The sequence below is a fragment of the Pan troglodytes genome, chromosome 19, assembly GCF_028858775.2.
Source record: "Pan troglodytes isolate AG18354 chromosome 19, NHGRI_mPanTro3-v2.0_pri, whole genome shotgun sequence".
Taxonomy (NCBI): domain Eukaryota; kingdom Metazoa; phylum Chordata; class Mammalia; order Primates; family Hominidae; genus Pan; species Pan troglodytes.
Window position 1 is genome coordinate 12,029,470 of NC_072417.2, and position 14,421 is coordinate 12,043,890.

Consider the following 14,421-nt stretch of genomic DNA (forward strand, 5'->3'; position numbering starts at 1 on the left):
AGGGCCAGGGTAACTAGCCGACTAACTTGGGTTTGGGATCCAGGATTATCTGATCTGCTTTCATCAGCTCTGAGAGGCCAGGAGGGCCTAGAACCATTTGCCTCCCAGGACAAAGTATTTTCTTCTACTCAATTCTTTTTTTTTGTTTGTTTGTTTGAGACGGAGTCTCCCTTTGTCGCCCAGGCTGGAGTGCAGTGCTGCGATCTCGGGTAACTGCAACCTCCACCTCCTGGGTCCCAGTTCAAGCGATTCTCCTGCCTCAGCCTCTTGAGTAGCTGGGATTACAGGCATGCGCCACCACGCCCAGCTAATTTTTATATTTTTAGTAGAGACAGGGTTTCACCATGTTGGCCAGGCTGGTCTTGAACTCCTGACCTCGTGATCCACCTGCCTTGGCCTCCCACGGTGCTGGGATTACAGGCATGAGCCACCGCGCCCGGCCTCTTCTACTCAATTCTTATCTCAGGTTACAGAACAACATGTACAGTATAAGCCCCCCCCCCTTTTTTTTTTTTTGGTAGGTGTGTGGTTTGACGGAGTAGGAAAACATTTAGAATTTTTTTTTTTTTTTTTTTTTGAGACAGTCTTGCTGTGTCACCCAAGCTGGAGTGTAGTGGCTCGATCTCGGCTCACTGCAAGCTCCTCCTCCCAGATTCAAGAGATTCTCCTGCCTCAGCCTCCCGAGTAGCTGGGACTACAGGTTCCCGCCACCACGCCCGGCTAATTTTTTGTATTTTTAGTAAAGACAGGGTTTCACCATGTTAGACAGGATGGTCTCAATCTCCTGAGCTCATGATCTGCCCACCTCAGCCTCCCAAAGTGCTGAGATTACAGTGGCGTGAGCCACCGTGCCTGGCCTAGAAAGATTTTTTAAAATTAAAATGAAAATGGTACATATATTCCTTTTCCTTTTTTTTGTTTGTTTTTGTTTTTTGAGATGGAGCCTTGCTCTGTCGCCAGGCTGGAGTGCAGTGGCACGACCTCAGCTCATTGCTTCCTCCATCTCCTGGGTTCCAGCAATCCTCCTTCCTCAGCCTCCTAAGTAGCTGGGACTACAGGCATGCGCCACCACGCCCAGCTAATTTTTGTATTTTTGGTAGAGATGGGGTTTTGTCATGTAGGCCAGGCTGGTCTCGAACTCCTGACCTCGGGCAATCTGCCCGCCTCAGCCTCCTAAAGTGCGGGGATTACAGGCGTGAGCCACCGCGCCCAGCCGTCCTTGGTTTCTAACAGATAATCTATCCAGTCTTTGGCAAGCTCTGGCAACCTCATCAGCTTTAGTGCCTCAGGCCTAAGAAAGAAGAGCTAACTAGAGCAGAGAGCTAACCTGGAGCACTTGGGGCGGCCTCTGTGATTCACGAACTCACTGCCATCCCAATTCAGGCGAGTATTTCTAGGTCCAGGCAGGGGGACACACATAGAAACCAAACAGATGTGGCTCCCACCCTCAAGGAGTTTCCGGTCTACTGGGGCGTGTAACTAGACAAGGCCAAGCACAACACTGTAAGTTCATGCCATAATGGGGTGGGCACAGGGCCCTGGGTGGCGGAGTGCTGTGAGAACACAGTGGGGGACATGCAGTGCACCGGGCAGGCTCTGCGGGGAAAGTCAGGATGAACCAACACATGGGACAATGAGTGGGGCTAAGCTAAGAGACAGATGGGAGTGGGTTGGGAAAAGCTGGAGAAAAGAGGGAGAAGTTCAGAGTAACCGGTGCAGGTACAAGGTGGGGAATTCAAGGAGACACTTGAAGCTGGATCCTAAAAGATTTTTTTGTTTTTTTTTTGAGACAGGGTCTCACTCTGTGGCCCAGGCTGGAGTGCAGTGGTGTGATCATGGCTCACTGGCAGCCTTGACTTCCTGGGCTCAGGTGATCCTCCCACCTCAGCCTCCCAAGTAGCTGGGACTACAGGTGCACACCACTATGCCTGGCTCATTTTTGTATTTTCTGGTAGAGACAGGGTCTTGCTATGTTGCCCAGGCTGGCTAAAAGGTCCTGTAAGTTATGTCAGACAGCACAGACTTCGTCCTGAAGGCAAAGGGAAGCCATCAGCAGTTTTGGCGCTGGGAGTGACAGACCATCCAGACTGAACACTTGAAGCGGTGCAGAGAACTGAAAGGCAGGGAGACTCATTAGAAGCTGCTGTAGTAATCCAGGCAAGAGGTGGCAAGGAAGGGACATGTTGGAGACACTGAGGAGATGGAGTCAGCAGGACCTGATGGGACACGAAGGGCGAGTGAGAGTGTTGCGGGGCGGAGTCAGCGGGACCTGATGGGACACGAAGGGCAAGTGAGAGTGTTGCAGGGCGGAGTCAGTGGGACCTGATGCGGTAAGAAGGGCGAGTGAGAGTACTGCAGGGGAGCTCTGCTTTCTGCTTTGGGCAGCCAGATGGCTGACACAGTAAAGCTTCTCTTGTCACCATGGGGAGAGGTAGTGGTGGCAGTCACTGCTGGCCTTTTCTTTTTCTTTTTTTTCTTTTTTTTTTTGTAAGAGACAGGCGGGATCTCATTCTGTGGCCCAGGCTGGAGTGCAGTGGCATGACCATGGCTTACTGCAGCCCTGACCTCTTGGGCTCAGGTGATCCTTCCACCTCAGCCTCCTGAGTAGACAGGACTACAGACACTCGCCACCACACCTGCCTAATTTTGTTTATTTTTTGTAGAGATGGAGTCTCGCTATGTTGCCCAGGCTGGTCTCAAACTCCTGACCTCAAGTGATCTGTCCGTCTCGGCCTCCCAAAGTGCTGGGATTACAGGCGTGAGTCCCCGAAGCACCCAGCCAGGTTCCATCTTTTATATGTAGAGACCTCGTCTCTGTCAGTTTGGTTGGACCAACTTAGTCTTGAGGAAACAATTGGTCCCTTCTACCTAAAATACCAACTTCACCATCTCTTTTCAAAATCCTCTTTAAGAAATACAAATACCAGAGGAGGAGCAAAACGAGACATGGAGAAAAAGTGTGCTGGTGAGGAGACTGAGTGATGGTGAGGTTCCTCCCCACTGGACAGCACTGCTCTCCTCGCACCCCGGCACTGAGGTCCTGGACCCTCTGGCGAGGAGACTGGGTGACGGTGAGGAGACTGGGTGATGGTGAGACTCCTCCCTGCTGGACAGCGCTGCTCTCCTCGCACCCCGGTACTGAGGTCCTGGACCCTCTGGCGAGGAGACTGGGTGATGGTGAGGTTCCTCCCCACTGCACAGCACTGCTCTCCTCGCACCCTGGCACTGAGGTCCTGGACCCTCTGACACCATCAAAGTGACAGACCACAGTGAAGTGGGGCTTTTTCCAAATGAAAGTCAATTGATTTCAGTTCAGTTTAGAGACTAGAAATTAAGATCCAGGTTTCAGTTTCACAGCAGTGTGTATGGACTTAATGTCACTGAACTGTATACTTAAAAATGGTTAAAATGGTGAATTTTATGTTATGTGTACTTTATCACAATTTTTAAAAAGATTCAGGTTTACCTTTACCAGTTCTGGATAGCTTCTAAAACTAGCTTGGTTTGACTCCCACTCAAGCTGATGTATAATTAATATCATCAACGCCCTTTGGGTCTGCTCACAGTTTGCTGAAACATTACTGTTTTGGTTAGGGATTTAGCAAATTTGTGTAGTTTGATATGGATTCCAGTACACAAATCAGTTCAAGCTTAATTTAAAAATACTGATGCCTTTGATCCAAAGAGAGGTACCAAAATTTCTCTAGCGATCGATTTCACGATATCAGAATTAAAAACCCTACCAGCCCAGCAATTCTAGGAATTCAATTTTAGGAATATTTGCTAAAAATCTGCATATACAAGTACATCAGAAGATTTACACAGAAGGAGTTTTACTGGATTATGTAGGCATCTGGAAATGACTAGAAATATGCGTCAAGACAGGAGGGTTCAACAACCTATAGCACTTCTGTCCCCCATGATACTGTGAATCCTACACGGACTTCAGAGACCGAGGCAGACAGAACAGGCTGGGAGAGGAGGCCATGATAAGTAACAACAAAAAAGGAATAGTATATTCCCATCTATATAAATGTGAGTATAACATTTATACAGTCAGTATATAACTATTAATTGTTAGGATATAACAATTAGTATAATCCCATCTATATAAAACAATAAAGGAAATAACACTCATTCACACACACACGAAAGCCAGCATCCGGCCCCGCTGCCTGTGCCGCGTACCTCTGCAGGTGGTAGATCTTGTGTGTGTACTGGCCTTTCTCACCGTCCTTCTCGTAGGGCTCATTCACCAGGACCTCCACGCCTTCGCCACCACCCGTTTCATTTTTACTGGCCTCAGCCACAGAATACAGCTGCCCCACTTGATACTAAAGGACAGAGACAGATGTTATTCTCAACACGGACCCTTCTCAACGGTTACACGTAATCCAGCTGCCAGTAAGTGTCTAACTGGATCTCCCTGGGGTCTCCTCATGCAGGAGCTGGTTCTGGAGTTTCACATCAGGCCTTGCCCAAACCCACCCAAAGCAACTGACAGTGCTGCTCCATGGCCCCTCTTGACCCATCAGACGTGTTTAGTTCATCCTTCTCATTTTCACACCATCCATCAGGGTTTATTTTTATTTATTTATTTTTTTTGGTAGAGACAGGGACTTGCTATGTTGCCCAGGCTGGTCTCAAAACTCCTGGTCTCAAGCCATCCTCCCACCTTGGCCTGCCAAAGTGCTGAGATTATAAGCATGAGCCACCGTTCCCAGTCAATCCGTCAGGATTTAAAGAGGCAGGTGAATCTACTTAACCTCACACCACCATGCAGAAAACAGATTACAGTCCAAAGGAGCTTTTGTGCTAAGCCTGCTTCTGGTATTAAGACCCCAGAAGACCTAGGTTGGTTGCTAGAAATCACTTGATCTCACCCATTTAAATAGATCCTAAGACTTGATTTCTTGTCAAAGAAAGGTGCTCAGCGCTCTGTGAAATCCGCAACCTCTATCGTAAAACTGGCTCATCTACTCGCTTCTTCTCTAGTCTTAGGCCTCTCCTCACCCCGCAAGTAGCTCTTTCAGGCAATGAAACCTCTTGACATTTTCCAGATTCCTGGTGGGGCCAAGCAAGTATTCCTGCTTCCCACATGAAATAGTACAGATTCCTGCCCCACAGTCTGTGCCAGCTGGGTGCACCCTCTGTGTTAGCACTTACTACATGGCAAAAACCTAGTTTTCCTTTATTTGGGTCACATGCCACCCTATCAAGTCACCAGTCAACATGATTGGCCTCCTCTGACCCTGTCAGGATGGGCCAATGACCTAGGCAGTGCCCAGACTTAGCCCTTCCGCCTTCTTCTCTGAGAAGCTGTCCAGAGGAGAAAATAAGGTGAAAAGAAAATGAACAGCAACATTTGAGGCAGGAAGTTATGTCTACACCAACGGATGTGTCTTTCCTACCGCTGCCCGTGCTAATCAGGCATGGCTGCTTAGGGAGTATGAGAAAAAGGAAAAAAGCTATGGGATTACCCAACATGCTGGGGGGTGGAGGGGGACAAAGGGTTTCCTCGAGCTCTATGCCCAACTCCTGGCACCCCCGGGGGGAAGACAAGGGTGTTTCTCTATTTTTTTTTTTTTTTTTTTTTTAGACAGAGTCTTGCTCTGTCTCCAGGCTGGAGCACAGTGGTACGATCTCAGGTCACTGCAAACTCCGCCTCCTGGGTTCAAGTGATTCTCCTGCCTCCCGCCTCAGCCTCCGAAGTAGCTGGGATTACAGGGACTGGGTTTTTCTCTCTTTGAGATTAAAACGGAAAGGATGTATCTCTAGGCAACTGCTACTTAAATCACTGCCTCCAACAGCAAGGACAGAGGCAGCTTCCAGAGCTGCTTCGCCTCAAACTTAGAAACCTGCTCTACCAGGCAGCTTCCTAAGCACTGCAGGGAAATTTCTGGGCAAACTCTGGAAGGTGAAGCAGAGGACGAGGACAATTCACTGCTCACAAGGCTGAAAGAGCCCTAACTTTCAAAGCAAAATCCCAGAACAAAATGCCATGAAAAGGGGCAGCAATCGAGGCTCAGTGAAATCCATAAAGAGGAACATTTGGGTGAAAGCCAGTCACCTTGACCTTGCTAATCCTAAGCTGCATCAGTGCACCTCAATGCCCCCCTGGAGCCCCAAGCTGTCCCTGTGCCTCTCCAAGTCCACCACCCAGCTAGGCACACATGAAAACCCGTCAGGTGGGCCAGGGCTTGGCTGAGCCAGGGGTGCCTAAGGAGGAGCAGTAACTCCGTTTCAGAGAAGAGCCGTAAGAACATCTAACCACTGACTCAGCAATCCTAAAGGACAGGCTGGGGAGAGGGCCTGGTGGAGGGGGCGAGGTTCCCAGCTAGTGGTACCACTTGGGAAGGGGGGCCCCCAGGCAGAGACTAATCGCCTTCATTTGGTTTCTCTTCAGCTGCAGGAATCAGAGGGCAGGTTCTAAGAGGATCAGCCTGTTGGCTGGCATCTTCCCCCTTCAATCTCTCTTGATATTCTGATCCTTTAATCCCAATGAGACAAGTGAAGGCAGTTTTGTTAATCTAAAGGGGTAAGCAAGACTGGCCTGCACAAGCTACAAGTGAAGGGCGCTTTTCACGTTAGAGTTCCTTTTGGCACAGCTGCTCTGCCCCCTGGGAAAGCAGCCAGACTCGGATGGGGCGGAGATAGGAGTGGGAGGGTCAGATCATTAAATGAGATTTAAAAAACTCCAACAGGACTGGGACTCTAGCCTCCTCAGACCTGCGATGATGTTCCTTGCTCTTGAGATCTGTTCACCTGTCCCAGAGAACTAAGACATTCAACTAAGAAAAACAGACTCCACCACTTTGGCAATCGGGGAGGGGGAGCCCAGTGGGTGGGCCTGAAATACCGACATGAAACACGTCATAAACAACAGTACAGCTTTGGTCCCACCAACATGGCCCTGTCGGGCTAGGTACCAGAGGGGGACTGGTGCCGTGAATCTCTGGAAACAAGAAGTGAAGCAGCCCGGCCGACCTGTGCCAGGAAGCACTGGTGGACACACCCCGTCAAACAGCCAGGGCTTTCTCGCTCTGCTGCACAACGCCCAGACACTCAAGGTTAGACCAAAGGCTCTGGCCACCCAGAAGCTAATTCTGCCCCCAAAATATTGATGCAGGCCATCGGAATGATTACAAAGGCATGACCTTCTCTTTCTCTTTCTTCACTTTCCCCTAAATCAGAAAACTGCAAAGGCCTCAAGTCATGGCCTCCAATTTAGGAAGCGAATCCACCAGTCACAAGATGCTGAGCTGTTCCCATAGGAACTGTAAGTCAGGATGGGGATGGGGTTACTGACAAAGACTCTGAGAAGGTTGATCATGAATTGTTTCTTCTTCGGCCTTCCCCTCCAAGATTTTTCTAATTCTCTGAAACTAAGTTCCGCTTCGACCCTACCCAGGCCACGTGGTACTTTCTTGTCAATGGTTTCTTGCTGAGAACGGGCTGACCACCGCCAGGCAGACAGTTGAATCCTGATCAGCACTCACTTCCCAAGCTTCTGCTTAGACTTCAGGCTCTGATTACTCAACTCCGCCCCACCACTTCCTCAATGCTGCAGAAAAACCATCACAAGTGAAAACCCGCCAACTGTGGATGCTCTCAAGGTGGAAGTTCCCCTTTCCTTCCAGTCTTGGCCCCACCATAAGCCATCAGTGTCTGGCCCTTCAGCCTTACTCCAAGAACAGCCCCAGGTGCTCCAGGACAAGCTGGCCCTCCTTGGTCTGCAGCACTTCTCAGAGACACTCTCGCCCTTCGTTCCATCAAGAAACTCCCTATCAAAGGATCCATTTCACCCCTAATCACCATGCTAAGGAAATCCCGAGTTCCTGGGGCACATCTTCCTAACGGTCGGGGTGGGATCATCCTGTACAGCAGAGAGGACGTCACTGGACACCTCCCCAAGAGCTGAGTTTGAGGGCAAGGGACGCGCTGGGCTTTCCTGCTTGGCCTTCTGGTTTGGAAAATCATCGCTTGCTATTTTCAATAAAGACAGCACAGGCTGGGTGAAGTGGTTGACATCTGTAATCCCAGCACTCTGGGAGGCTGAGGCAGGAGGACTACTTGAGGCAAGACCAGCCTGGACAACAGAGTGAGACCCTATCTCCACTATTTAAAATAAATATTATAAAATAAAAAAAATAAAGACAGCATGGCCAAAGCAGGTGGGTTAACAAGACCCTTCCAAGCCAACACCTGTCAGCCCAGGCACCTGGTTCTCAGGCCCCAGGTACATCCCCAGTGCCTACAGGGATTAGAGCCATCTACCCAGCCATTCCCTCATTCTCCCTGGTTCCCAGGTTCCCCAGTCTCGTTTCTCGTTTCTGCCCTTCCCAGAACCCCAAGATCACGGTCAAGGCCCACCTCTGGCCCCCTCCCCAGGTCCCCACAGCTCTTATCAGATATGTAGCCCACCCCTGGAGGCAGTCCTCTAAAGGGCCAGTGTCTGCCCACCCCTCTCGGGGGCCAACAAGCCTGGATGTCTGTCTCAACTAAACGTGCTGCAGGCTCTGCTGGCCTGATTTCATTTTTCAAAGGTGCAGTTCATATTGGGAACAGAGTGGAAGTTATCGCAGGAGCTTCATGCTGACACTGCAGGAAAGAGAGACGGAGCCCAGTGACGAGAGGCACTATACTGGCTGACGAACCTCACCCAAACTCGAGTTTAACTGGAAGCTGGGGCGGGGTGGGGCTGTGAATTCAGAAGGAAGCAAAGAACAAGGCTGCGCCAGGAGAGGAGAGCGGAAGAAGTTCAGAGAAAGAGTGAGACAAGGGAGGTTCTGTGACAGTGTTCCGTTGTCCAAGAGACTGACTCTGAGTCAGCATGGCCTATGAACCTTCTTACAGCAAATCCTGCTGCCAGATCCCCACATACAAGGATGTCAGACCCAGGAACCATAAAAGGACAGAGGACAAGCCAAGCCTATGTGTTATTCCCTGCCCTTCGTAAAAGGAGGGTTCTGTGTCTTGGTCAGATTTCCTGCCCTGCTGGTTTGTTGCACAACCAGAAAGAGCCATGCACACTTGCCAGCCGAGTCATGGACGTCCCAGAAATGCACACACTTGATCCCATCAATAATGTGTCCCCGGCCGGGTGTGGTGGCTCACGCCTGTAATCCCAACACTTTGGGAGGCTGAGGCGGGCGGATCACTTGAGGTCGGGAGTTTGAGACCAGCCTGGCCAACATGGTGAAAGCCCATCTCTACTAAAGATATAAAAATTAGCCGGGTGTGGTGGCACACACCTGTAATCCCAGCTACTTGGGAGGCTGAGGCAGGAGAATAGCTTGAACCCAGGAGGCAGAGGTTGCAGTGAGCGGAGATCGCACCACTGCACTCCAGCCTGGGAAACTGAGCGAGACTCCGTCTCAAAAAAAAAAAAAAAAAAAAAAAAAAAGGGTCCCCAGACATGCACAGCCCCAGCAGATAAAAGGGGCTGGTTTAATCTCTACTCATCCAGCATACCAACAGCTTGGGGCAGGTTGCACACAGTTACCCAGATATACAAAGTAAGTGCCATTTTTCAACTGAAAGTGGCACCACGAAATTCACGTTGAAATATTTATGTTAGAACAAATAAGAAAACTATATAAACAGGATAACCACTCAGAGCCCAGCTTAGCCAATGGTCACAAACAGTTACACACAACTATGGACCAGAAAGTAAAAGGACTTACCTCATCTACAGACACAGGCAGGATTACTCGACTATAAGAAAGGGAAAAGAGAGTATCAACTTTAGGCTGTGCAATCTGCTCAAGGCTCTTTAAAGCATCATCCTAAAACAGTCAGCAGCATTCTATTGTGTAAGACACTAAATTCAGTGATGAAAACCCCACAGAGAATGGCCCTTTGAGTGCTCTGAGGATAGGACCCTCTGTGCCCTAGAGGTGTAAGACACTAAACTCTGTGACAACACCCCCCCGCCCCCCCGCAGAGAATGGCCCTCTTAGTGCTCTGAGGACAGGACCCTCTGTACCTTGAGGCATCCCAGTTAGAACCCTGTGATTCAGTCCAAACCTATCCTCCCGCCAGCTACTTCCCAGGCCTCTACCTCACATTCGGAACTGGACATATGGATGATAAACTTCACCCAAATTTGCCAATGAGTCGTCCCCCCAACAAGACTTGCCAGTGAGTCTAGTAAGACAGGTTAACACGGGAGGACCTATCATGGTGAGGATTCAGACCCAAACAAGAGGCCCCGGGGACTTAAATTTCTGTGGACCCAACCTCCCAACGACAGCCCTCCAGGGGAAGGGCCAGGAAGGGACCAAGCCCCTTGAACCCTAAGAACGCACACCGGGCATCTCTGCTCGGGGCCGGATATTACAATCCAAGCTGCTACCACAAAGCCACCAAGAGGGCATTCAACTTATGTCCTGACCTCCAGGAGCTGTCCAAAGGAATCCCAATTTATCATTTTCTTTTCTTCTTCTCCAACTCAATGACCACCAATTGCTGGAGATGCCACCAGCAACCTGATGGAGAAGGCGTGGCCGGCAAAGTCTCCGCCAGGGTCAGAACCCCACAGAGGTGCCAGGGCTAGCAGCACTTCTCCGGGTGCCGGGCATGTGAAATGCAGACCAACAGCCAGCCCCAGCCCAAAGCTGTGAGGCGGGAGAGCTAAGACAAAAACTCTTGGTTTTACCCATACAAGTCCAGCCAGTTTCCAAGCTTAGATCTTCGGTCCCCAGACCCTTGCTGGAGCCCTCTGGGTCCTTTTGTGTCTTGCATGTTTAGTGAAGCATTAGGGAAGCTTGAGCTGCTGTGCTTTCCTTATGCAGCCGGCTCACCACTCAGGCTCCTTGCTCCAGGCTAGTAAACAGCTATTTTCTAGTTCCACAAAGGTCCCCCAGGAAGCAAGAAGGACACAGAGGGGTCTGAGGAAAACATCACCTCAAAGGCAAGACACCAAGCAGGAAAGTAGCAGGAAAAACAAAATGGGCTCCAAGTCTTTACTGCCTGCTAACAACTCCCTTCCTCCAGAGCAACTCAAACAACATCAATCCTCCAGTTTATTGCATGCTGCCACTGAGCCTCCCCTCCCATTACAGAAAGCCAGTGGTGCAGAAAAATACTCCCAACTTGGAGGCCAGAATTTCTGCACCCTCAGAAGAAACTTCCTAGAAAACAATAAGCCTTTTATCTTCAAGAGCAGCAGTCAAAATCACATCCAAGATTTTGCAGAAATCAAATTAAACAGAATCCTGTTAGAGGAAGTGTTGGAAAAATCAACAGGAGCAACCTGCAGACGCTGGGTGGGAACCAAGTCTCACCCCAAAAGAGAATGCCACGGGCCAATTCCTGACGGGATGCGCTGAGGCTGCTGACGTGACGGCTGCACACTCTGACACTGCCCCCTTGCTCCTTAGGAACAAAACCACTTTGGCAGCAATAGGGTACAATTCCAAAGGACAGGGCCACAGAGGAACTGCCGGGCTGGGCCTGGAGCGGCACTCACTCTAATGTGACCTTCACTCGCACCCTTTCCAGGGCAGCAGCGCTGTGGCCACAGCCAGTGTCTCGGATGCCCCTGCTCCTCCCCCGTCCCCCGCCCAGGGATGCACACACACGGCACAAGTCGGGCAGGAAGGAAACGCAGATACCAGGCAGGCTCTGCATCGCCGGCACCTTGGACTTTTCCCTCGCAGGCTTCAAGGGGAGGAGAACAAAGACGGGGGCGGAGTGCCTCTCTTCAAACCTCACTCAGATCTCCTCTGAAGGTCCCTTCCTTTCCCTGCCTACCTTCATTTCAAAACCACAGATTTCTACAGATTCTAGGGTTCATTTGGGAACAGGAAAAAGAATCAGAAGGATGGGAAAAGCCTGTCAGTCTGGACACTGAAGATTAAAATCCAAAGTGCACCACGTTCTCCTGTTGGCATCCTAAAGTTCTTCCTCCTCACCACGAAAAGCTCCGAGCCCTGGCTGAATTAACATCAGACTGGATGTCAAGAAACAGAGGGGATGAGGCCTCAAAATAATGCTCTTCAGATGAGGTGTTTAGCTGGGATGACATGTGCATCTCGGCTCCCTCTGTTACCCAAACTCCACTCTATGTCCTAAATGTCCTAAGCACCTCCAAGGAGCCAGCCTGCTGGAGATGGTCAAAGTGCCATCGCTGACAAAGTGGCAAGAGCTCTCTGCACACCTGCCTGGCTGCCGAGAGCGCCTCACAAGTTGCTCTCTGTTTGACCATCTCCCACTCCTGGGGCTTCTGGCCCTCCCTCCAGGAAAGCAGTTTCACTGTAAATTCTGTGCACACACGTACACGCACACGCACACACACACACACCCATCCTATCTCTCCTCTTTGGGGAGAAAAATGTCCTGTGATGCTTACTTGGAACCCTGAGCTTTAACGATGGCTCATCTTGTACTTGAAAGATTTAGCACACCAAACATCTCCACCTGTCCCCCAGTCCCCTGGATTTCAGGAGCAAACCCGTCATCCTGCAACTCCTTCCAGAAGTCACCAGTTTCCCACGCACTCCTCTTCACTACTCAAGAGCTCCCCACCCCTTCCACCATCTCTCCTCAGTTCACGGCTTCATGGACCCCTCAATTTCTCAAAGAATTTCCCCATCTCTTTGCACCAAGACTGAGAATCCCCTAGAAACAAGCTGGCCCTGCCCTGGTCTCCCCCATCTCCAACAACAGGTATACTCATCCCAACATACTCTCTTTCCGGACCAGCCTCGACCCCGGTAACTTCCCCGCCTTCTCCACTTCGGACCCTACCCAACATTTTCTGGCCTCCTCGCCCAAGTCTCCCCACGTCCCAAGCAGTCATCCCAAGTTTGTTCCAAAAGCCTCCTCTTCCGCACCTGCTGCTTGGGCACCATGGTCACTCCGGCCCGTATCTCAGCCCCCTCTGCATGTCCTCAGACCCTTCCCCTGTCTCCTAAGCCAGGCCCTGACTTCCTAGTTCTCCTCCTGTGTCCACTTACCACCACCCCTCACCCGATGCCTAAGGCGGCCACTCCTCCCCATCCCCATCCCAACTCCATCCCCGAGCCTCTGACCCATCCACCCGGTTCTCCGTGTGGACTGTTCGGCCCTCCACCACTCCCCACCGCCGGGAGGCCCTGCCTGCCCCGGTGCGCCTCTTCCTCGGCCCGCCGCGGGGCCTCTCAGCGCCGCCTGCAGTCCCGGCTGAGCCCGCGCCCTCGGCCCGCGCAGGGCGACCCCACAGCACTCCCAGCGCTCGGCGTCCCCTCGGCCTCCCCCAGTCCCGGGCCAGCTCTCCCTGCCCTGACTCCGTCTCGGGCCTGGCCTCGCCCTCGCTGTCCTCGGCCTCTCCTCGGGTCCACTTGGGCCTCCGAGGCCCCTGGGGCGCCTGAGAAGCCGTCCGCCCGGGTTGTCCCTCCGTGCCCGTGGGCCCCTCCATGCCCCGGCTGCCCGTCCATGCCCCGTGGGCCCCGGCTCAGATGCCGAACGCCCCGGCTGCCCCTCCACGCCCCGGCCGCCCCTCCACGCCCCAGCCGCCCCTCCATGCCCCGGTTGCCCCTCCACGCCCCGGCGGCCCCTCCGTGCCCCGTGGGCCCCGCCTCAGGTGCCGCCCGCCCCGGATCCCCTCCATCCCCGCTGGGCCCGCCTCAGGCACCCTCCGTCTCTGCTGCCCCTCCGTCCATCCGGGCCCTGCGTCCCTCGCCGCGCCGTCGCCCCGGCGGCCGTCCCCACCCTCCCTCCTCCCCGCTTCCGCACGGCCGCCGGACACTCACTACTCCTTGAGCAGCACCATGTCGCTTCGCGGCTCGGTGGCTGCCCGCGGCCCGCCCGGCCTCCCGCCCGCTGCCCGCCGGCCGCTCTCCCCGTGGCCCGGCCCGGCCCGGCTGCCTGTGCGTCTTCGTCGTGCTCTGCTCCGTCCCCGCCGCCCTCGCCGCGGTCGCCGCGGTCGCCGCGCCGGCTCCTGCCGCCCCGGCCTCGCCGCCTCTCGCGCCGCTGCCGACGCCGCCCGGAGCTCCGGTTCCGCAGCGCCGCGCGGGGGCGGGGCGTCTCTGCGGCAACCAGAGCGTCACACGCCGCGGTGCGCGCTGACGTCACGCGGGGCCGAGCCTTCCCAGGCCCGCCCTCCCGTCCTTAAATGGGCCGCGGCGGCGCCGTTGGTTCCGAGGTGGGGCCCCGCGGCTAGGGCCAGACCCGGCAGAAGGCGGAGCAGACTAGGGTGTCCGTCACCGTCCTCGGTGTGAACCGCCACGGATGCACGCGGGTGCTGGCTGGGGGGCCTCCCCGGTTGAGGGAATTGAGACCCAGGAAAAGGTTGTTTCAAAAAATATTAATAGCCGCGCGCGGTGGCCCATGCCTGTAATCCTAGCACCTTGGGAGGCCGAGGCGGGCGGATCACCTGAGGTCAGGAGTTCGAGACCAGCCTGGCCAACATGATGAAACCCCGTCTCTACTAAAAAT

At 52.9% G+C, this 14,421-nt stretch overlaps 1 protein-coding gene across 1 annotated transcript in view; it reads right to left on the minus strand.

The window, feature by feature from the left end:
* Nucleotides 1-13,976, minus strand: part of PITPNA (phosphatidylinositol transfer protein alpha) — a 44,853-nt gene extending 30,877 nt beyond the window's left edge. Inside the window, exons 1-3 of the mRNA XM_009431530.3 lie at nt 13,737-13,976; nt 9,687-9,717; nt 4,189-4,334 (exon numbers count right to left, since the gene is read on the minus strand). Coding sequence (XP_009429805.1) covers nt 4,189-4,334; nt 9,687-9,717; nt 13,737-13,756 — 197 coding nt within the window. The 5' untranslated portion in view covers nt 13,757-13,976. The remainder of the gene's footprint in view (nt 1-4,188; nt 4,335-9,686; nt 9,718-13,736) is intronic.
* Nucleotides 13,977-14,421: the final 445 nt, after the last annotated feature.